This window comes from Excalfactoria chinensis, chromosome 4 (genome assembly GCF_039878825.1).
Source record: "Excalfactoria chinensis isolate bCotChi1 chromosome 4, bCotChi1.hap2, whole genome shotgun sequence".
NCBI classification, from domain to species: Eukaryota; Metazoa; Chordata; class Aves; order Galliformes; family Phasianidae; genus Excalfactoria; species Excalfactoria chinensis.
Window position 1 is genome coordinate 51,735,538 of NC_092828.1, and position 24,528 is coordinate 51,760,065.

The 24,528-nt window shown below is 41.1% G+C and overlaps 1 protein-coding gene across 1 annotated transcript; it reads left to right on the top strand.

Annotated features, from left to right (window-relative positions):
- Window positions 1-755: 755 nt before the first annotated feature.
- Window positions 756-22,989, top strand: HPGDS (hematopoietic prostaglandin D synthase). The gene is made up of 6 exons (XM_072335904.1): window positions 756-823; window positions 11,137-11,278; window positions 16,759-16,851; window positions 18,926-19,035; window positions 21,849-21,947; window positions 22,545-22,989. The coding sequence occupies exons 2-6, from the start codon at window positions 11,146-11,148 to the stop codon at window positions 22,707-22,709; spliced, it is 600 nt and encodes a 199-aa protein (XP_072192005.1). The 5' UTR covers window positions 756-823; window positions 11,137-11,145; the 3' UTR covers window positions 22,710-22,989.
- Window positions 22,990-24,528: the final 1,539 nt, after the last annotated feature.

Consider the following 24,528-nt stretch of genomic DNA (forward strand, 5'->3'; position numbering starts at 1 on the left):
AGTTATTGTAAATAATAACAATTACAAGTTGCATGTCTTTAGTACAAAATAATGATCCTCTAAGGTTTGTTTTAGAAAACAGAACAGTGAAGTTAAAAAAACATAATAAATCGTGGATTATATGAAAGAGTTAGTAAGTATTAGTATTCAGCCTTGCTCACCATTGGGACAAAGGATAAAAGGTCACGTTAATATTTATATGAAATCATTCAGATATTTAAGCATTATTTGTGTAAAAAAACAAACACCCCTAATTTCCACAAGTGATAAGAACAGTAACAGAGTGCAGAGCACCAGCATGCATTATTTATGTGCAGAGTTCACTAGAATCCCCCTTTTCCCCTTTCACTGTTAACAGCAAAAAGCTCCTAAATCTCTTCATGAAAGCACTTGGAAGCTGAATTTGCTTTTGTTTGTTTTTCTTATTTGTCTCCTGTGTTTTAATGTAGTAACAGCCACTTAAAGTATTGTCCTTTAACACAGTCAGAGCTGAAGGGCTTTCTGTTGGAGATCAAAGACACATTTTGTATCTTGCTCCCTCCTTAATTAAAAATAAATAAATAAAAATAATTAAAAAAAAAAAAACACTTCTGTTTCAATGTAATAATTAATAATTATTTTTTAAAAAGTTCCCAAGCTTGCTTCTTTTCCAAGGAAATGATGCATTTGCCTTGCGAGATTGTGTGAGAGTCATGATCGGCAGAGTTGTCATTGGGGGAGTGGTTTGCATGTTAGCAAACACTATGTAAGCCTTTCCCACAGGGGCCAGCCTTCAGAGCAGCTCCTGTGCACCGACGAAGAGACCACGTACCACTGCACCCAAGTGAGTCCTATTTCAGCTTTGCTTACTGCAAGAACCTGGTTTCTCTTCTTCCCACTTTCTTCTCCTGATCTCCTCCTGCTGTCCTAAAAAGCTGCACAGTATTTGCTCTCTGCAAATCACACTATTTGCACAAGTTCTGAGAGTACCTCAGTTTTATAATTTTGTTAAGTTTATTGAACTTCTATGGCTGTTGCTTGCTGACATGCTGAGGGATAACCCTGAGCTCTACAATTCAGCTGCACTATCTATGTACCCCTTTTTTAGCTGCTTGCAAACATATTTAAACTTCCACCTGTACTTTTGACACCTGTACAGATGCTCGCACTGCCACAAACAAGCTTCAGCTATATCTTCTCAGATATCTTCTATCAGACCAGCTATATCTTCTGCAGATTGCAGCAAGTCCCCATCTCTCATCTGTAGCTGATGCAATCAGCACTAAGCAGTTCTCACTTCAGATAACTGAAGAGACGTCAGAGAACGTCAGAGAAATGCATTCAAAAGGCAAAAAAACCAGCAAAAGCTAACATGGGTTAAGCATGCAAAGCTCTGCAGAGGGCTTCCAGTAAGCAAGAGAGCATTTTTGAGCAATATTCTGCTAGATATAATGACTAACACATGCACTTGCTTATGTAACCAAAACAAATCTAGGCTAATGTCAGAGAATTAGATACATATTAAGCAGCACTAACCAGTTCCTCTAGGTCATTTTTACTCACTGTTCTATTCATTTTCCAAATTCCCACTTGTTCTCTGGCTCATCAATGGATTAACATACTCTCATTCTAATTCCTACCATTATTTTATGGAAGAAATTCTCCTGTAACTGTTTCTACTTACCGTATTTTTCTCCATTCAAAAACACAACATTTATCTTCTACTTCAAAAGGATTCTTTAAGTATCTGTCCAGGTTTTTTTTCTTCAGAGTCTCACTGCCTTCATTTGTCTGTGTGCAGAATTGTCCTGGGCACATTTTCTCTGCTGAAAGCCATCCATTACACAAGGTGACTTCTTGAATTCCAGTTTTGTTCAGATACAAATGTGTTGTCCTCAAAGCAGTGAACTCCTACGCCACTGATGGAGATAGTCTGTAATCTCAGGGTTTGCTCAAGATTTCTAGTAGCTGTTTCTCATACACAGCCTCCTACTCAGCTGCTAGAAAGCAGAAATTGTTGAAAATACGGATCACTTTTGAGCAAAATCACACTCGCAATTTATTACACTAGCAGCCATTGCTGGTTAGGTTGGTGTGCCGCTTGCTGATTAGCAAGTGGCATGCCATGCTGCTGAAAGATATGCACATGAATATATGGAGGCTTATCGTGTAGGCTGCAAACTTCAAATAATCAAATGTATTCACCCTGTTACTAGTTAATCCAGGAGGAAAATAAATAGAATCTGCCATACCCACACAGCACAGTGTAAACAACGTTGTGTATCTGGAGTCTGCCTACTAGCACTCCCATAAGATAAACTATAGCAATGAACTGAGAAAGTTAAATACTTAGTGCTGCCCCTCCTTAGAAGAGACTGGAAAATAGTGCTGGAATGACCCTTTAAAAGTAAGAGCCTGAAATTAAACAGAAGAAAAACCAAGGGCATTCAGCTAATAACAGACAGATGTTTCTATGCTTTGGATCTGGGTAACAAATGACAGAGGAATCCTGTGATACCACCTGCCTATTTTGCACCAGGTGGTATTTGTGGAGGTGGAAGAGTGGACCTGCATGGTCTACCTCTGCCAACTCCGGCTCAGATAATTAACATCAGGATACTTCATATATAGTCTCGTGCTGAGCTTGAGTAGAAGCAAGACTCCTTTTGATGTTTAGAGGGAGATTATAAACAGAAGAAAAATCAACTTTTTACATGGATAGATCATAACAGGACAAGGGGAAATGATTTTAAGCTGAAGGAGGGGATACATAGATTAGATGTCAGGGAGAAGTTTTTCCACAGAGAAAATCCTGAGGTACTTGTGCAGGTTGCCCAGAGAAGGAGTGGATGCAACATCCTTGGAAGTATTCAAAGCCAGGCTGAATGGGGCCCAGGGCGGCACAGCCTAGTGCCTGATCTAGCAGTTAGCATCTTTATCCATGGTAGGAGGTTAGAACTTGATGATCCTTGAGGTCCCTTCCATCTCAAACCTTTCTATGATAACACATAAGGATGTACAAAAAGTAGGAGCGCTTTACAAACTTGCTGTGGTACAATAACTTGCCAGCCAAAAAGAACAAATGCAGGACACAAGTCTCTAGCTGCTTGCCTCAGATAAGTATTTTGTACCAAGATTTGGGCACAGGCCAAGGAACCCACAGTCATTAGCACTGTCCCAGTGCTTGTGGCTTCCATTATAAAAAACTAAAATGGCTGAAAATTACTGCTCAGTAAGTGCAATACTCTCAAGTGTAGCAACAGATAGGTTAGGGCTTTACATGTCAAGCAGTTGGTGAACGTAAGTCAGGAGAAGTTGTACATTTACCACCAGATGCAGGTGATCCCCATCTGTTAGGCCAAGTATTGCTCAAAACTATAGGTCCACACTTCTCATTAGCAGTCTGTCGGACAAGACCAGTGAAGTCCAAAGAGCACCTTAGTTAAACCTTTGTCTCCTCTGGCTCATCCTGCTGTGAAATTAACATCAAATTAACTGGAAAGACGCCACCACAACCAGGAAATAAGAGCACAGGGTATGACAGAGCAGAGTGTGCCGCCACTCCAGAGCACAGCAAGAGGGTATGGAAGACCTGGTGGGCAGTGCTGGAGACATCCATCAATTGATGTCTGCAGCATTTTGGCTAGTTTCATTTTGGCTAGTTGTGCTGCAGATTCACAGTAGGTGACAGTTAAAGAACAAAGCAGTTTAGACTAGTCCAGACACAGAGCTGGTGTGGCTGGGATACAAGGAGAGAAAAAAAAGGGGGGAAAGAAAAAAACAAACACCTGGTTTCCCCAGTTTCCCCACATCTAAGGAAAGATATTAAGTAGCCAAAACAGCAGTTATAAAGTTATGGCATTGAATGAACTTGAGCATTCAGGGCAAGGGCATGAATTCCCCTGGCAAAACCAGCAGCTGTCTTTGGAGAGCTGACTAATGCATTTAAGAAGCAGTAGTGATTTGCAGCTATTCTCTTTGTTTTATGGGGAGATAAAGAGAGGGTGCTTGTTTGTCTGAAGGCTACAGAAACTACAAGACACAAATTTTTACAAGAATGACTGGTGTTGGCAAGAATTATGATTATTTAGACTTCTGTTCTACCATAAAACACTTTAAGGAATTTTTAAACATCCGATGAGGAAATGAGACTTAAATAGTCTCTCATGAAAAATCCTTAGCCACTCCTTTGTCTGGCTATTTCCTGACATTTCTCCACTTGCAGTTTCATTTATCTGCCTCCCTTGGTCTCAGATGTCTAATTTACTCATTTAAAACTCATTACAGCCTGGGAGGCTGTACAAAACAATTTCAATATTTAATTAAATAAAAGTGGGATCAAGGAATTTAAGAAGTCAAAAGTCAAACAGAAAGCAAAATTGTTACAGATACTCAGTATCCTAAACCAAAAAGTCTGCTAGGCAAAGCAGATTAAGAAGTCTTGTTCCACTGCCATTCTGAGCGGATCACCACCGCGGTGGCTGATTCAGAAACGATCATGTGAATGCACAAGACTCACATCTAGCCACTCACATGGCATTAAGCATGCAATTGAATTTACAGACCCATTCTTTCATCTAGTGCTTGCTTTGACTCCAGCAAAAACCTAGCACAAAAGACAGTTATAATCCAAACCTGTTGATTCCTCCTCCGCCTCCCACTGAGGTTCTTCTTCCAGGCTAGACACTCACCCATGGTCTGCTGCAGCTAATCATTATTTCCAAAGTCAGTGATAGATATAGGGCAAGCTTTGGGGGAATAGGGCACTGAAAATGCATTAGGAAGGAAGGTATCCTTTAAATTGCAAGGCAATGCTGCTTCCCTGCTTTTTTTGTACACACTCTATGGGTAGTTCCACATACAGAAATGATCCCTCTAAATACAGATCATATTTATAAAGACCTATTTGATATTTAGCAATTCTCAAAATCTTTATGGTTATAATTTCAGGCAATTGAACATATCGCTAGCGTATGGCCAGCAATGTCTTAAGGACTGTTCTCACTTCAAAAGGTTTATTCCATCACAAGTTGCCAATAACAAATGCAATGGATAATGGCACACAAAAGTTCACGAAAGAAAATATATATATATATACGCATATATACGTATATATATATATATATATGCAAATATATATATATATACGCTTATAGCTGTGCATATATCTAATCTTGAAAACCAGGCTAAGAAGTATCAGGCTGCAACTGTTACATTTGGGATTTGTTATTTTAAAACTCAGTCCTACATCAAATTGCATAAACATTTACTTCAGATGATTTGTGTGGTGTTTTTTTTTTTAGTTTTCCTCTCCATTGTCCTGTTTGCTATCTGGCCTAGGAAAAAAAAAGGGGGGGGAGGGAGGAGGGGGATCAAATTAAAACGTTCAGTTCCTGTAAATGGGTGGAGTGGGAAGAGACAACTACTTTTCAGAAAGTTGGTTTGTGTCAAATGGAGCCAACAGCGGTTATACAGAATTACTTAAAGCTTTTCGTTTTACCATGTAAAAACAAAGAGAGCTGTTGAAATCTTTAATAGAAGATGTCACAGGCCTGCTAATGAATCTACCAATATCCTCCATGCACCCTCCTCCAGAAAAAGGATGGAAATTTTCTTGCTTTCTTAGCTAGAGAAGAATTAATGCGTTACTGGGGAGAAGAAAAAAAGCTTCTTCTTTTGTAATTTTTCAAGACACTCGATGTTTCTGGAGCCTCTTGCTCTTTTTTTACTCTTTAAACGTAAGAGTTTATTCTTGAGGAAAAGGGACATGTTTTATGTTCTGTGGAAAATGAGCACTTTTCCTTTTAACACTATGTTAAAAGAGATCTAGATTCTTCAAACAGGTCTTCAAAGCCAAGATTCTACACTGTCTCAACTTCAGCCAAAACCCAGGTCATTATCAGCTCAGATTTCTTTTGGAACCATACACAGGCTTGACAGGCTTGCCCAATTTGCAGGAGCAAGCAGAAGGCTTGCCAGGCTCTTTAGGTCTCTCCTGCCAAGGCACAGCACGTGTCGCGGAAGTGTCTGCCACTTATCATGGAAATGGCAGGAAAACTCACTCAGAAAGGGAACTGTTCCAAAAACTAGAGAAGGAGAAAACTGCTTTAGTCCTCTCTAAACAGATGAGGTATCTCCATATCAGAGGACAATATACAAGATAGGCAAAACTGAACTTAATATCATTAGTGTTTCACAGGTGAAATGAGGCACAGTAACTGCCTTCTCTAGTTAAAATCTTTCTGTATGCTTCATCAAGTAACACAGCTCTTTCCAGCTCCTAAGCATTAAAACCAACAATTAATGCTTCTTACTTGGGTAGGTCACTTCTGACAAAATAACCCAAGAAAAATTTCTCCTTTAACGTGTCTGTCAGAATTAAAACCAGAGTCAGAAAGTCTCATTTTCTGTATTTAACCTCATAAGTTAAATATTAGTACCACTTGGCTCTGCATCTGGGACAAAGAAATAGTTTTCAGTGTAAGCGGTTCAGTTGCTATTTGTTAGAAGTGTTAAGCTGCACAAGCTGGCATGATACATTCTGGGCATCACAGAAATACACAGGTGAGTAAGCATATGAAGTAGCTGAAATTTCAGTGCCCTCTGTCTGGTAGGATGCCCAAATCAGGCTGTTAAGTCTGTGCCTATTTCAGACCTGCTCACCTATTTTCCAGGCCAGATTTACTAAGAAATTGCAAAGAAATACCAAGTACTTTAAAAGCAGAAGATTTAAAAAACAAAACAAAAACAACAAATCACCACCACCAACAACTCTTCCAGGCTTTCAGTTTTCAGATATGGTACTACTTAGGGAGGACGTGTCTGTTTTTCACTTCATAAAGCAAGATACTTCTTGACAGAAAGATACCTGTGGATTTAAGAATCTTTGATGCCCTACTGTAAAATAAACAGAGGTATCCATCCATTACCTCTCTTGTCTTCAGGGGAAGATTTTTACCTTCCTTGCCACAAATGGCTCCATGTTACCCTCTCATGCCCTTCAATAGATGCCGATTTCCCCTCAGGGAGATGCCAAGACCCAGCCTTATTTTTGTTTCATGAGTAATGGTTCAGAATTACTCACACGCAGCCACCTGTACCTGGCTCAATCCCGAACAGCCCTCATAACAGACAAATACATCTAAAAAGCAATGCATCACCTCTTCCAGTCAGACAGCTTGGTCTGTAGAGAGACATTGATGAACCTCAGATCAACACTTCTGCCTCTTGCATGCTGAAGAGAAAAAGCTTAGCTTTTAAAAGTCTTCTAAAAGTGATGAAATCAAAGCCTGTATATTATAGGAAAGAGGACCCTTTTTTTTCCACAGTGCAAAGTACAATTGAAGGAGATTGAAGAATATTTCCTTGCATTTCCTTGAATGCTGGATTCTCAAGAAAAGTGATGAAACAACTCAACAAAGGCCAGTATTTTTCAGTTTAGCTGGACAGAGCACACCAGATCTCTGCATGAGGGTGTGTCATACCAGGAGAATGCATGTTGTGCATTTGTGAATTAGAAATGGAAGTGGATACACAAGGACCTACACTGTCACCCAGGACAGGCAAAAAAACATTGCACACCTTACAGACACAGAACTGTTCACTTTGGCATCCTCCAGGTTTCTTTGTATGCTTTCTAGTCTATCAGTAGCTTTTCTTTTCTGTATATCACTATCTGAAACCCAACATCTTGGTTCTCAGATAACAACGCTGACTCCTTTTAAGCTTTTAAATTTCAATCTTGTTTGGAGTTTGCAAATTGACTGCTCAAGTCCCACTTACAGCTAGGAAAGAAAAGACTCCAAATTCATCAGGTAATACAGTTTCCCCATAAGGATGCATAATTGACTTGAATTACTTAAATACACTGTAAGATGCCTAAGAAGCTTGTAGTAGTTTCAAACTGGACTTTGACTGATGAGTCATAGGTAGGATGACTCCTCCTATACACAGCTGGGGTGAAACGAGACCAAGATGCCCTACACAGCTCCATGCACCACTGGTACCAGCCACAGATCAGTTTTCTCCACTTTCAGCTATACTCATAGCTTAAGAAAGAGAAAAATAATAATAAAGAAAACAAAAAACAAAAACAAAAAACCAAACAGCCAAGAAAACACTTCTTAAAAGACAGATTTACCAGTGGAAATTACATACTCCCCTTCTGCATTTATACACACTTGTCTTATCACAACCTGAACAGAACTCTCAGCACTAAGCAGGTGGCTGCATGTTTTCAAGTGGGCAGTAAGATCCAGCCCCCCTCCACCCGCCAACCCAAAGGCTTCATTTTACCTCAAGTTATATTTTCAATATTTATTTTTCCTAGAACTGATGTTTCTCAATCACTTGGTTATAATTTTCTTAAAACAAGTTTTCAGTTTGTTCCTCACGTCTCATTCCTTTACAAAACATGATGGGAGAATGAGGTAAAGGAGGATAAATGGGAAACATTACCATCTTTCGGTGTGTGGAAAATAGCTATTCAGAACACAATCTTTTCTTTCATTTAAGAAACTGATGTGGAATTGTTTTGGAAGTGCTACTCCTGACATTTCACAACGAATACAAATAAGAAATAAAACCTCCAAACATTTACAAAAACATGCTTATGGTGAAACTACAGAGGCTTCTAAGATGTCATGCATTTTTTGTAAACTCCTCACAGGGTTACTTTGTTGTTGTTGTTGTTGTTCACAGATGGAAAAAAACCCATAAATTTTTAAGTGTATCAGCACTGCAAATGTTTGATTATTCCTTACAGCGTATTTATTAGCAATTTGTTTAGCTTTGCTTTAAACACTTGAAACAATAGTTTCCACTACTTCCTTGACAGACTCAAACATTCCACAGTCTACTGCATCTCACAGAAAGACTTCCCAGTACTCTGCCAGAATTCTCATTTCTTTACATCATCTCAGTGCTCCTGATGATACTTAGCTTCCCCTTCTATGTACAGGGTTCTCTTGTGGTACAAATCAGACTGCTTCAAGATGCTTACCACAAAATGACACTCTGCTTCACTTACTTATCTCTAGCCTGATCTGTATACAGTACTATGTTAAGCCATTCATCCTTGTTCTTTTTCTATGCTTTCCAACTGCTGGTAACATTCTGCTAACAAAGGCTCAGGGCAGCCAAGATGCTCAGGCTGCAGGTATGGGCTAGTTGAAGTCCATGACACTAGACTCATTATGAGAGGAATTTGTGGACACCCCTAGGGAACAGAATAGACAGTTACATGGACTTAGCACATCGAAGGTCACGTTCCCTACAAATGGATGTTGAATTAGCACTTTTCTCATACCATATAAAGCAATAAGAATGTAACAAGCAATAGTTTTTTGTTTAGTTCCTTCTTCCACCTTTTTTCCCTCCTCCCTGGAAAAGAAATCACAACACTTACCTAAAGCATGCTTGAAAACTTGACAATTGTCAGAAATGTTCTCTACAGAGAAAGCCAGGCTGGTAACTTGTAAGCTCTACTTGCCAAACAGCAAAACAGCAAACACATTTTCCAGTAAATAATACATCTAGAATACTAATCACATAACTCACGTAACTTATTTTGCCTGCAGTTTCCACCTTTTCTACAACACAAATTAAAGAAAAACAACAAAACACTTCCTTGACTTTAAACACAGCAGCAGACCTTCGTTCTGAAAGAGATATCTCCACCCACATCCCCTGGTGGCTGCAATTGCTTCCCATTGCATCCAGCACCTTTAAACCACCTCCTTTGGATGATGTGCTTTTCTGATCCAGCTGTGTGCTGTTATGGGACCAGGTTTTTTTCATGGGAAAGTAAGCAGTTTCCATTGTGCCCATTAGGAATTGTTTTTGTTTTCCTTTACAACTCTCATTATGGAAAGCAGAAGGTTTTACTTCTAAGGAGAAAGTTGCACATGCAGTTTGCTCACTTCGATGTGAATGAAATACAAGCTTTCCCATTTTCCTGAATAAAGAACTTCTCTTTCTGAAATGAAAGCTGATGATACATCTGCTTTCAGGCACGTTTTACAAGGCCAGATGACTAAATAGGAGGTTATTTCTCTTGCAAGGCCATTTATTAGCACTTAGTCACAAAACAAACAAACAAACAAAAAAAAAAAACACGTTCTCTTTATTTACTGGTGCAATGAAAATTATCTATGTTGCATATTTAATTAATAACACTCCGAGCCTGATGCATATCAAAAGGATGATAAATGACATGTAAGATCTATTGCAAGGCTGCAACATTCTTGATGAGAGAATTCTGTGTTAGAGAAAGTCGTGGGTGGTTGTTTTAATTTCCTTTAGCCAGTACATTTAAACCTCAGCTGAGCCCATAGTTTTCTCATATTAAAGTGCTACATGCAGAGAGTATAAAAGCTTATTTTTAGTTCAAAGGGACCTTGCCTGCTCACTGTTCCTGAACCATCCACATTGTACTACCCAGCTGATAACCATTTTCCATTGTTACTTGTTACACTGAAATCAAATCCAATCATCCCACAACATCACTCCAAACTAGCACTGAAGGAAGAAATTCACTTGAAATTCAACAAAGTTTCTGAAGTTTTCTTTTGGCTTCTAAACAAGGACTTGCAAGAATTTGATGCTAATTTTCTCAAAATCATGGTGTATTATAACCACCACAGAAGATTTTGCTCAGGTCAGTTGTGTATGCACGTAGGGTAATAACAGCTAATGAGTCAAATTTCAACACTTTGTCAATGCTACCGATTAAGTCTTGGATGAAGATCTCCACGAGCAGCAGAGGTGAGCAGGGGAAGCTTGAACAAAATGTCTGCTCAACAAAGCATCTATTTCCTGTTACAGTATCTGGTTTTAAATGTGCACTCTGATCAGACATTTCATAGAAACAGCCTGAGCTTGGAGTAGCAACAGAAGTAAGCCTAGGCTGAGAGTTATTAATATCTGAAAAAAACAAGTCATCTTTCTGGAGATATCTTAGGAGCCGGTATCTAAATACTGTGGCTGATAAATGCGGAACAAAATAACTAATGAGATGATTGCAACATACAACACATCATGGCTTAGTGTAATACAACCTTTGCATTATACAAGCACATTTCATTAACAAGCATAGGTTGTGCTTTGCTAAGAAGTTTGTTGCTCATGTTTCAAGTAACTCGGTAATTTTCCTTTTAGGGACCCATCATGCCCAACTACAAGCTGACGTACTTCAATCTGCGAGGAAGAGCAGAAATCATCCGCTATGTGTTTGCCTATTCAGGTATAAAGTATGAGGACCACAGGCTGGAAGGAGCAGACTGGCCCAAGATTAAACCAAGTAAGTAGTGCAGGTCCTTACATCCAAATTTGCACTAGAAATGATGTCAAAATCAAAACAATTTAGGAGGTAACTGTGTGTTTCACAACCAGAAGCACATTCAGTCTTGGGATATGGGAATTCTATTGCTTAGATCCAAGATGGACAAAATATCATTCCTGAAGCTCTCACAATTCCAAACACAAATCTTCAAGCAACCTAAAATGAGGTCATTCAGATGGACTTTTACTCCTAACCAATTTGGTTTTATGAGTACCTGCCCAAAGCTGACAATGTAAGTTAATCTTCCTGGGTTCTTTAGGGATTTGGTCTCAAAGATCACACTGCAGCCTTCATTCCAGTTTTAGGAAGCCAGGCACTGAATGGATTGTCCAGGGAGGTGGTTGAGTCAGCCATCCCTGGAGGTGTTCAGGAAACATCTACATGTGGTACTAAGGGACACAGTTTAGTGTGGAAATAATGGTGGTAGGTGTGTGGTTGAACATTTTTGAGGTCTTCTCCAACCTTGATGATTCCATTATGATCTGTGCAAAATTTACACTGGTTTAAACATTTCAGGCTTTGCTTCCATTCAGTCATCCACTGGGAACTTGAATAGATCACAGTAATTGACTGGGAAAGATTTCACATGCAACGAAATAGCTGGATGCATGTCAGAAAGTGCTATTATATCTCTTGCTTCTGGAAGGCTCACTGAATCCTACCTAGTTCAAACACCTATGTAATGGTAGCCTTTGCTACCAGTGGTGTTTGCACTGCAGTTAGCTCTCCAGTTCAGAAGTTTATCACCTAAAACTAGAGTTAAGATGTCTTGTTCTGTGTGCAAAACAAAGTAACATTGCTAAGGAAATTGCCTGGAGATCAACCAATTGATGACTACCACATTTTTCTGTGAAGCAATCATTACTCACTCACAGTACTTCCAGACAAATTATCTGCCACGGGCAAATCATTAAGCTAAGCTTTAGATAAAAGATAGCAATGGGGCTTGAAGGTTAACAGCCTTGCACTGTACATGATCAAGGGTCACTGTCAAGATCTGCCCTCACGTGCTCAAACACTGCCTTCACATAGCATGACTTAGCAAGAAATGCCTCTCAGCTAGGCTGCATGGGATTTGTGTGTCTTAACAATACAACAACATAACATAAGCCACTTCTATTCTCTATTGGGCTGAATTTTCAGAATGGGCCTCAGCTCCCTCCATGGAAGAGCATACTGAAGAGGGAACGGGCTATCTGAAAAAGTACCAGTCCCCAGGAAAATGGGTTACAGGGCCTTTGCCAAAATGTTCAGTTACTGCTTTGTTCAACACTAGATATGAAATGAGGGGATCCCTAGAACCAACTGAACGTACTGATGTCATTTCTAGAGGTGACTTCTAATGAACAACAGGTATTTTTTCCCATTTTGCCTGTACTGTGTCTACTCTCATTAAGAAGAGAAGTTAAAGTAGTAGATTCCAGTTAATCTCATCCTAGTGAAAACAAAAGAGCGCTAAAATATTTATGGGAATTACAGCTACTTTTGATTTAACCACAGCTAAAATAACAGCAATTTGGTACTCTGATTATTTTGTAACCCTCAAAAATCATGAAAATTGGTGCAATTCTTTGAACTAATAACATTATTATATATTTAAGAGAGGTTAAGAACTAACATACAGTCAGAATGCTGCGTACACTTGCACGCAATCAGGTATGTTTGCAGTATCTAAAGGGAGCCTACAAACAGCCTATTTTGAAAAAGATGGAAAGAACATCCACATGCACGCCCAAAGGTATGTACTAGTGTAAGAAATCCCCTAACTGATCAAGGTTAATGAAAAATGAGCTCCTTTCCCACCATAGAAGGAAATCTCCAGTACTCACAGAGAACATATTCCATCTCACAACAATCAAACTTGAATGGGCAGGCAATCTCCTGACAAATCTGTGAATTTATTAATACGGGGGTTTTTAAGTGATAAGAGCACGATGACACTTCATTGCATGGTACTAAGAACTTGGGTACTAATGAATTTTGGATACTACCGCTTCAAAAGAAAAAGGAGCTTCTTAAAAATTATTTTCCAACTTCATCATCCATTATACCTTCTCCTCTAATATGGAGGATAATACACTGTAAATGTTTTCTGTTCTGACTGTTGTGTGTGCAAGGATAGCCCACCATGCAGGTAAGGATTCTTGAAGAACTGATAGGTTTTTACAACAGCCAACACAAGTGGGCTTTCTTCAGACCTCTCAGAAGTTGCACTCATTTACAGCCCAGTAATTCAATACTCAATAAGAAATCTGCATGGTAGTGTCAGCCTATAATCATACCAGACACTGCACCATCAAGAAAAATATCTGTGTTCAAAGGATAATGACTTCACGTTCTTTGTAAGAAAGAGAAATAATCAGATCACATTTTGAAGAAAAAGGAAAGGAGAAAGGCTGTCCTATTTATTATCATCTCTTTAAAGACTTCACTGCTTCGTAATGACAACAACATACATGCTGCCTCTTGGCAAAACATAAAAAAACCACCACCAACAACAAAAAAACACACAAAACCCACCCAGATTCTAATGAAAACAGGTCAGAGCTGAGAAGAAAACTGTTTATAGTCATTAGTGGTGCCTTCAAGCCCTTTCCTAGAATTCAGTGGGACACCAGGAAAAAACAAAGTAATCCAGACTTGGGTACACCCCTGAGAAATGGAACACAGAAGATAACAATCACACTGCTGCCTGTCACATATTCACCCATCTTACTCAGCTGTCAGAAAGATGCCTTCTCCTTTTTGCCATCATCAAGGGCTTCTCAACAAGCAAACAAGCTGGTTTTTACTTTCCACTTAATGAGCATCAGAGCGAAACGTCAGTCAAACTGTAGCTGTCAGACTTCCCCCCTCATGTGTACACTCATTAGAAGATAGTCTCTTCTGTTTTGGATTAAGCAATTACAGTTTCCCAACATGAACTGCCATCTCTGTGTTCTGGCAGTTATTGCCAAAGAATCTGGCTGAGTCATGGTGATCGAGTCAAAGCTGTATCAGACTGCTGCGCTCCTACCAGCCCTCTGCAGGCAACCCATTAACTCCTTCCAGGCAACATTCTTTGTTTCTGAACTATGCTTTATCTGTTACCCTCTTGCCAAGCTCTATAGTGTGGATGTTTTTGGGGCTGGGGTGTTGGAAGAATGCTTCCTTGAAGGATGTGCTGCTTTTCAGTATGAGCAAATACATCCCATGGCTCTGCAGCTTTGTACACACTGCTGACCAGGGCACCTAGCACTGTAAGCCTGTGGCAGAACCAAGGCTGCTTTCATTTTCACAACCAGAAAGCTCTTCAGTTTAGCATTCAGGGATGTTCTTTTTCTCTCTGGATTTGATAAACAGGTGAAGCAATGTGTGGAATTTCCAGTACCTTGCTGCTCACTGGATGATAAACACATGAAGTCTTCTATGAGAAAAGGTTACTACTATTTCAGTACAAGCAAGCATTGCATGCTTTCTCCCTGGGGTAATACAGTTAATTCTCTCTGAGTTCCCTTGCTTCTGCTAGTCATCAATGTTGACATGCATCCTAGCCTCACAGTGCACTGAACTTGGGGAAGGAAAGCTACTCTACTCAGATGTAGGAAAACTGCACACATGAATCGTGCACATTCTGTGCAGCTGCCAAATTCATTCTGCAGATACAGATTCAATATTAACAGTCTCATACCTAAAGTAATGCACATACTGCGTGCTAAACCACAGAGCCATGTGGCAACACTAGTATTAGTTTGATAAACAGGTGAAAAGTGCATCAGATTTCATTATTTTCTCTTTCTATTGCTCATCTACTTTAGGAGAGTGTTCCAAATTACTCACCAGGAGATCCCATAAAATTTGAAACCTGGGGTGGACTCCTTAGCAAGTGGCAGCAGTGAATTCAGAGCAGTAGAGAAGTCAGTAATATTTGTGGAAAGGTGTTCACCTCATAGGTAGCTGAGCTCACGTACATTCTCAATGGAACCTGCAGAAACAACAGAAATTTAATTAACAGATCAAGTTAGTTGAACTGACACACAGACTCCTCTATCCTCCGTAGCTTATGTTAATAAGGAATGCAGTCTCAGCCATACCTACTTAAAATGACCGTCAGACCAAAGGAAGAATGTATACAACATCCTAAAGGTAATAGTTTCACATTGTCTTGCATGTGGTGGCCTCAGAGAAGCTCCACTCCTACAGAACAGCCAAAAATATCTCCCACACTATCAGACAACCCTGCTGGCCTTTCTGAATTACAGGCCAGCCAAGACTTGTGTAGCAACCGGAATAGAGGGAACAGTGTGTTACCTCCCTGCTAGCCATGGCCTGCTGCACCTTGAATTCTCTGCCTTGTATCATACTGTAGATTCCTGTAGTCATTAGCTTCTCAGATTTTCCAGCTTCCCAAGTTTTCCTCAGATTCAGCTTAGTTCCAGTGTTCCAGCCCCACTTGAAGTCATGCCAACCAAAATGCAGTGTAACAAAAACACAAGTTTTGACATACAAGATATCACTAAATTAATAGATTCTCACATGTATCTATCGTGCCTGCTCAAATTCTTACAGGTATCTATCATGCCTGCCTAGTCTGCCTTCACCTGTGCTCAGTGTCTGGAGGCCTTTTTCTCAGTACTGAGTTTTTGTTTTTGAATGCAAGCCTAGTCAAATGGATTTGAATATCCTAGCAGTTGTGCTTCATTGTGAGATCTGTACTTGTATCCTGGTGAGATAAGCTTTCACACCATCTCTGTTGGAGAACTGTCATATGAAAAGACATATCTTCTTGTACCAGGAGAGATTTAGACTAGATATAAGAAGGAACTTTTTCTCTCAGAGAGTGGTCAGGCACTGGAATGGCTGTCCAGGGAGGTGGTGGAGTCACCGTCCCTGGCAGCGTTCAAGAGGTGTCTGGGTGAGGAGCAATGAGATATGGTTAAGTAGTCTGATGTAGCTACAGTAATGGGAGGACAGTTGAACTAGATGACCTTGTAATTCTATGATTTAAAAAAACAGCAAGCAAGTAAGCATCTTTTCAGTCTTTGCCCCAACTTCCATTTCATACCCCAGCTGGACCCTGCACTACAAAGACTTTAGCAGTACTTTGCCTACCATTGGCATTCACTTTCCTGGGGCAGAGAAAGCTAAGAAGGAACTATAAGCTTCTGAAGAAAAATCTCCCTCCATAAAGAATCCAGGATATCTAGGGATGTATTCAGGCTTCAAAGTATGAGTCTAGGAAATCAGTTGGTTTCTATACTACTGCTGCCTTCTTGCAGTGTGAGGTGGTTTCTCCTTAACCTGCCTTTTTTTAGTGTGTCTATAGCATTTCCCTACAGAAATACAGTGAAACTGTTAAGTGCTATAACAAAGATTTCCCTTCAAGAGTGGTAAAAGTGCAACTCACTGTTAAGGACAATGATTTTATTTCATTTCTTTTTTTTTTCCTTCCCTCCAAGCTATCCCATTTGGCAAAGTCCCCATTCTGGAAGTAGATGGAGTGATCATTCACCAGAGCCTGGCAATAGCAAGATACCTCGCCAGAGAAACAGGTAACTCATCTGACAACTTTCTTGCTCTGTTCTGCACTCATCTTTAATGCTCTGGAAAAAAAACACATTCAATCGCAGCCAAAAGCAGAAAGAAACTAACAGCTTAATAAGCCCAACCATAGAGTAGAACTTCTGCGAGTCACTGGAACCCTAGGGCAAAATATAGAGTTACTCAAATAGAATGTACAGAATAAAAATCAGACCAAAGTGAAGAGTAAAGCTCAAAGCAACAGTCTGCAGCATGAAGAGCTACAGTGTTCACAGCTGAAATCACTTGGCAAAGCTTCCCATATGCACATTAAGTACACTGAAAGGAAACCTCACAAATAATCCTGAGCAAACTGTTCTAGCTATAGATATGTCCCTGTTCATTGCAGGGGAGTTGGACTAGATGACCTTTAAAGGTCTCTTCCAGCTCAAATGATTACAAGATTCTATGAATCCCTTTACATCCAAGTGCATTCCCCTCTGCATCTAACACCTGGGTTTTGGTCTGACTTCCTCAACCACTAAACTTTACCCTTCTGTCTCTGCATGACAGAAAGCACGTACCTGTGACCCCCAGTGGCTCTCAGGGTAGGTTTTCGTACAGCTAAACTGAGCTGTCACAAGCACCAGAAAACACCAGGGTAAGGAGCTTTTGAAAGCACTCGAGATGATTGCAGCCAGCAGACAGAGCACTCTGAAGCAGATGTAGGCAAAAGCTCTGTTCTGGCAGAGAGACTACATCAAAAGGTGACTTCACTCATCATTAAATACTACACACCATGAAAGCACTCAGCCAGCTAGACCAAATGATATAAGACTCTTTAGTAATGCAAGTAATCAAAGAGAGTAGTCAGGGCTTGCTTTAGGTCAGTAGCTGTCATTTAGACTTGTGTGCAAAATGGGTCTGCTTGAAAACAGACATTTTGGTGGTGTGCTGCATGTCAGCAAAGAAAAGACAGGCTGGAAAACAAAGTGCTGTCAGACTATTTTTGTATTCTGAGTAGAGAGACGTAACCTGCCTTTCAGAATACTTCCTGATGTCCCACCTTTTCCAGCTGAGGAAACAGTGCAGCCAGAAGCCCACAGTGTTATTCTTCGAGGCACTACCATAATGTGTTTTCACATGTCGAGTAACACTGCCAATTTCCTTCATCTCTGATAGGATCCATTACTTGCCAGGGAAGAGGATGATGAGCAATATAAGACTGGGAAAAATGATGAGAAATTCATCCTTCCACGCCACCTTCCTGCTTGTCTCCTGCTGGGAGGCTGATTGGGAATGGTGTCGCTTTCACAGTCAGAAATTACACTTGAATATATTCCCTCCTGGCTTTTCCCATCAGACTGCAATGGGAATTTCCTTCTGGCCATTCCTGGCAAATTCAGACCATGCTGCTTATATTAGTGCAGCAGAAAACAAAAGCATGTGTGGAAGGGGAAAATAAAACCCTTTAAAATTTCCAGTGACAATATTCAGTAACCCTTTAAAATAAAGAAATGGCATTTTTGGGTGCCCATCACTTACAGTTCTTTACTGAAGGCTCACAGAATATGGTGCCCAAAAGGAGCAGCATATTCATTGCCTTCAAATGCATGAGGTATAAGTCAGGGAAGGGTCTTGACAGAGAAAAGGCATATGACTTATGGGAGTCTTAAAGAACAGAAGAAGAAGAGGATGGTCTGGCTCTGCACAGAGGTGAAAGCCTGAATAGGCTGGAAAGAGAGCAAGGGAAAGAAGTAATACTGAGATGACCACAGGTGAACCAGAGAGCAGCAGGGGAGGAAAACAGATTTGCAAACAAGACAAAATAATCAAAAACAAGCAGTTTGTCATAAGAAGGTTTAAATGGGCTGTGCATTCAGGTGTTGGAAAGAAAAACTCACATTTTAGGGAGCTATATGAGGCTAAAGGAGGAAAAAAACAAAGGTAGGTGAAATTATGCCAGGATGAAAGGGAGTCAAATGTGTGTTGTTAGAATCAAAATACTCTGGATAGCGTGTATTCTTATGGAAATGTTCACAAAGAACCAAGCGTATCAAACATTCCTGAAGTGTCACTAAACTCCCCTATGCTTGTTTCTGACAGGTCTGGCAGGTCAGACTCCAATGGAGCAGGCACTGGCTGATGCCATTGTGGACACCATCGATGATTTCATGACACTGTTCCCCTGGGCAGAGAAAAATCAGGAAGTGAAAGTAAGACAGCTACTAAACTAAACAAGATAATCCATATGTATCTGTACTTGAGCATATCCTCTCTGGAAAAGGCCCCATGCCAACCCCTGGGTCCATTATCTCACCTCACGCCAAGGTGGAAGACCTCTGTGGCTCTTCCTCCAAGCTAACTGACTTAAGGTCATCTGCTCCCTTCCACCTCCACAAGATTTCCCCCCACTGTGGGAACAACGAGGTCAGCACAGGAGGGCTCAAATCTTTCTGCTTCTGCTAATTCAGTGGGATTAACAGCTCCATCCCTTTTTCTTCTTGAGCTCCTACACCTTGGTTTCTTTTTAACATTTAATAAAACTTCAGTAACTTCAGAACCACTTGGACCCACCACCATTCAGTACAGGTCTTCTGCAGACACCAGTGCCCATGGTAATACATGGCCGTGACTCTTTAACACAGTCACAGGCAAGTCCTAGATCACTTGGGGTTTTGGCATCAATGCCTCCCAGTACTTACCCATTTACATTCTTAAATGCAAGCCTACAGATTTGTTAGCTGTGGGACAGTGAGTTAATGCCAGCATTGCAGATATTTCACATAGCTCTGACCTCAGCAGATGACACAGCCCTTTTAGGAAAGTTGTGATGTAGCAGCATGTCTAATCATTAACTACCAGAGCAGCCACCTTTTCCTCATCCAAACGTCTTGGGCTGACTGGGATACTGTATCACAGAAACCATGGAGGACCAAACATTGACACACTTATAAGAAACAATGAAATTTTACAAAACCTTCTTGGGGAAAATCTGAAGTTGAGAGGTTTTCGCACTCAAAAATGCTGATTACTTTGCTTCCTACTCACCTCCCGGAGCTTCCTAATTTCTCCTCAGTCTGGCAAGAGAATACTGACTCACAGTTTTTTGAACACTTAGAAACAGGCACAGCATTGCTGGTGTAGTAGTGCAGTAGAGCACGGCAGCCATGGAGCTGCAGTCCCTGTCCTTCCATCACTGGGTGTGCCCCAGCTGTCCCAAGGCATTTCTCCAAAACAAGGACCTGGATCGTGCCACCAGTGCTCAATGTGAAAGGGAGCAGTGCTGACAGGCAACCCGCACGTACCTGTGTGCACATATGCTGCATGGCATTGTTTGGGGGGCCCAAAAGATCTAGAAAATTGCTTTCTGGGAGTCTTTAGTACTTCTGGCACTTCCTGGGTGCACTGCCACCACCTTGTGGTCGACGTGCAAAAGGACGGGAAGGAAGGAGACTTAAAGGGTAACCGAGATGATTTCATTTATTTTGTATATCTCGCAGACAGTGGTAATATAAAAGAAAAAAGAAAAACGGGGAGGGGGGGGAGAGGGAGGAATGTTGCAGGGCAGGCTGCAAATCTGACATTCCTTGTATGCAAAGTTGTGGCTGTGACTTGCAGTCACAACACTCAGTTCAAAGAATCATAGTACAACCCAAGCTGGAACAGACACACAAGGATGGCGGAGTTCAACTCCTGGCTCCACACAGCACCACCCAAACATTAAAGCAAATGTCTGAGACTGCTGTCCAAATGCTCCTTTAGTTTCAGCACCTTGGGGCAGTGATGACTGTCCTGAGGAGCCTCCGAAGAGGTGAAGAACCTTTTTCCATCACCCAGCCTGACCCACCTGTGATACAGCTCCATGCCTTTCCCTCCAGTCCCATCTCAGTCAGCACAGGGAAGAGCTCAGTGGTGTCCCTCCATTCCCCTCACGAGGTGCTGTAGGTTGCCATGAAGCCTCTCCTCGGCCTCCTCTGCTGAATTAGAGCCCTCCACAGACAGCTGGAGGAGATGCCAAGGCATCAGTCTGATCTGCAGAAATACAAGTTGTATTCTAGCCAGCATTTTGGGGGTCAGGCTGCTGCTGCTGCTTCTAAATTTTGGCTTGGTTAAATATGTGACCAGGTCATGTATTAACTGCACAAACTGTGCCAAAAAGATCAGACAGATGACCACAGCCATCTGCAATCTCAATCATTTCCATACAGGTGACAAGAGAAAAAAGCAGCTATCTCCCAAGGAAACAGCTAACCCTTTACTAGCAGCCTTAAAACCTTCTGCTGGGAGAACAGCTAGTGGGGAAACACTACTATTCAGTCTTACCCTTCAAGCATCAACATGCTAGGTATCCTCCCATATAGACTTAGCCTTCAAGGTCACGAAGCACCTCAAATCTCACTGTTGCATAAAGAAAAACAGAGCACAACCTGCTAACATACAAGCCCAAAGTTAAATCCAGCAAAATCTCAGAACCCTGGTTCATAGCCCACGTGAGGAGGGCTGGTAAGGAAAAACAACTGACCAACTCTTGACCAATAGCAGGAAAGAGTGGGCTTATGGGATCCTGGAAACTGGAGAGATGGTACAAGAGGAACAACTATGACTTCTTCCCAAATCTATGGCAGGGTTCCTGCCATGTTATCACAAGTAATTGAGTGGCATCACCACATGATTTGCTCTGTGACAGCTCTCAGCATGCTTCAGGTAGCTCACTGAGTCTAGTGCTGTTTCAGGCAGGTAGTTCAGCTTTCCTGCATTGCATAGTATCCCTTTGCAAGTACTCAAATGACAGTATAGCTGCCACCACATTTCTCTATTTTAAATTACTGCTCTGACTGCTTTCTTGATCTGTACTTGGATGTTAACACATTCCTTGCACCAAAGAGGAAGGCGACAAAACTACTTGGGTCAGACCACTGATCCAGACCATTTTCCAGTTTTCCCTGTTCATCTTCTTTTTTTTCCCTAAGGAACTCTGAAGAACCCAGTTTTGCTGATCACTGTGTGCGTTCTGCTCTTCCCACAGGAAAAAGCTTTTAATGACATCCTCACCAATAAAGCCCCCGAGCTGCTGAAAGCTTTGGATGCTTTCTTGGGAGACAACAAATGGTTTGTGGGGAAATCTGTAAGTATAATTTTGGTTTCTCTCATTCCAGTGACACTGCCAGTAAAATGTAACTGTTGACTACTGTTAACATTATGGATTTCACGCTATCCCAATGAAATCTTGTAAAAATAAATCACTACTTTAATTCTTTTAATTCTTTGCTCTTACCAATGCACAACTAGTTGCTCCATTGTGAAGAGAATGCTGTTCATGCCATCAGGAAAACAAAAGTGAACCAGGATAGATCTGCATTTCTTAAATCATTTTAGCTGTTGATACAAGACATTATAAATGCTTTTGTACTACTTAGTGGACGTGTGAGTTACAAACTCTGCTTAGAGCCGCTGCTCAATTTATAAGACAGTAGTGGGGGAAAAACACAAAAACACATTATCAGTGCAAGGACCTGTTTTAACTAATTTGTAATCAAGTTAAACTTGCACTGCAGCACAGTTACTATCTCTGTAACTTAAAATAACAGCAAAACCAAGCACAAAGCAGATCAATCCATGCTTCATTTTTGCAGATATTCCTCCAAAGTTTGCAGAAAATATTCGTAGTCTTGATTTTTTTTTAGATTACCAATTAAGGTTTACAACTTTTTCTTTTCACCAGGTAACATGGGCTGATTTCTACTGGGATGTGTGCAGCACGACACTCCTGTCCTATAAAGCTGACCTGGCAGACAAGTACCCCAGGCTGTTAGCTCTCAGGGATAGAGTGCAAGCACTGCCCGCTATTGCAGCCTGGATCCAGAAAAGACCAAAGACAGCAATTTAGATCATCTGTTCAGTGGAAAAAACAAATGCATTGTTTTTTTTTAGTCTTCAAACATTACAAATGTGCTAAGTTATTAATTTTAGAATCGTTTAAATTAATTTCAGGTGGGTATGAAGTGCCAAATCAGTATCTAGTAGAGTAGAGCTGGGCGGAGCTGCCATTCAAACTACGTTCCCTTGATCGCTAATCAAGAGTTTGGAAAACACAGTTAATGTTCTGTGGGTTCTCAGAGGGAGAAAAAGATCATCATAATAAACATTACTGGACAGATATAATCTCAATACTTTGTGTTTGTTGTTGACTTTCTGGAGGAAGCCAGGTTAAAGGAGAGGAGTGTTTGGGAGGATTAAGGACACTAGGCAGCACAAGATGAAAACTACTCACTCACTCAGGAGGCTTCAAGTTCCTCCAACGCTTTCTTATCCTCCCGCAAGTTCCTGTTGGGCCATTATAAAAAACGCAGCTGCCCAGCTGAGATGCTGCCCACATCAGCACCAGCTATAAGCACACCAGCTGCAAAAACAATTACTCAGCATCTCTCCAGTAAAAGCAACAAACAAAAGTGTCAGGGGTGAAAACTAAATTTAGAACAAAATAAATGGAACACGACAAGTTTATTCTTACAGCAATGGGGAAAATAGGTCTGTGAAGCTGCTGAAAACAGGGACAGCTATGGATGAGATAGGTTTACCCGAGCTCAAGGGGACACAAGAACTCATTAGAGGACTCCAGTGCCTGTAGTTGGTTTATCACAGAATCACAGAATTGTAGGGGTTGGAAGGGACCTCTAGAGATCATCGAGTCCAACCCCCCTGCCAAAGCAGGCTCCCTACACCACGTTGCACAGGTAGGCATCCAGGCGGGTCTTGAATATCTCCAGAGAAGGAGACTCCACCACCTCCCTGGGCAGCCCGTTCCAGTGCTCCGTCACCCTCACTGTAAAGAAGTTCTTGCGCACATTCGTGCGGAACTTCCTATGCTGAAGTTAATCCATTTAAGTTTATCCATTTAAAACAGACTGGGATGAAAATGGACAATGCTGGGAAATTGCTTTCCTTTACAGCTACTCTTTCCACCTGCCCCCACTTCAATGAGCGCTATTTCCTTGAGCTCTAAAAGTGACATAAACCAACCACTAAGCAGTTCAGAAACTAAGCGGTATCAGCAGAAAAAGAAGCAAGGTTCACTCTTACATAGATTTGAGTATGCAGTCTCCGCTTGCTCTTGCAATTCCTTGCATACTTTGTTGTAGCTCCTCATTTATTTTTCTTTCCCCAGCTTCCAATATAGTGTCCTCTTTAGCAATAAGACTAGGTGTCCTGGTGGGTTACAGATTGGCTGTGAGTCAGCAGCATGCTGTGGTGACCAGGAAGGCCGGTGGTAACCTAGAGTGAATCAAAAGGAGCACTGCCAGCAGCAGGTCAAGAGAAGTTATCCCTCCTCTCTGTTCTGCCCTGGTGATGCCATTCATGTGGTACTGTGTTCAGTTGTAGGCTCCCAAGTTAAAAATGAAGAAAAAAAAAGACAGTGATCTAGTGTATTGGTTGTTAGTATACAGATGGTAGCAAAGATGGTAACAAATGTACAGAAGTAATAAGCAAAGGGAAACTCACCAGTGGTGGTGCCTTAGCCAAAGAAGCTGAGGTGGTCCTCACTAGAGAGCAGTCTCCAAGAGATGCTGCATCAGTGGGAGTCAGCCCTTAAATGAGGTCTCAGAGGAGGTGGAGTTGAGCTCCACCCCTTCTGGGAGCACAGCTACATCACTCTCACCTGTGCTCCCACAGCTGACCCCACACTTGCCTCAGCTGATTAATCAGAG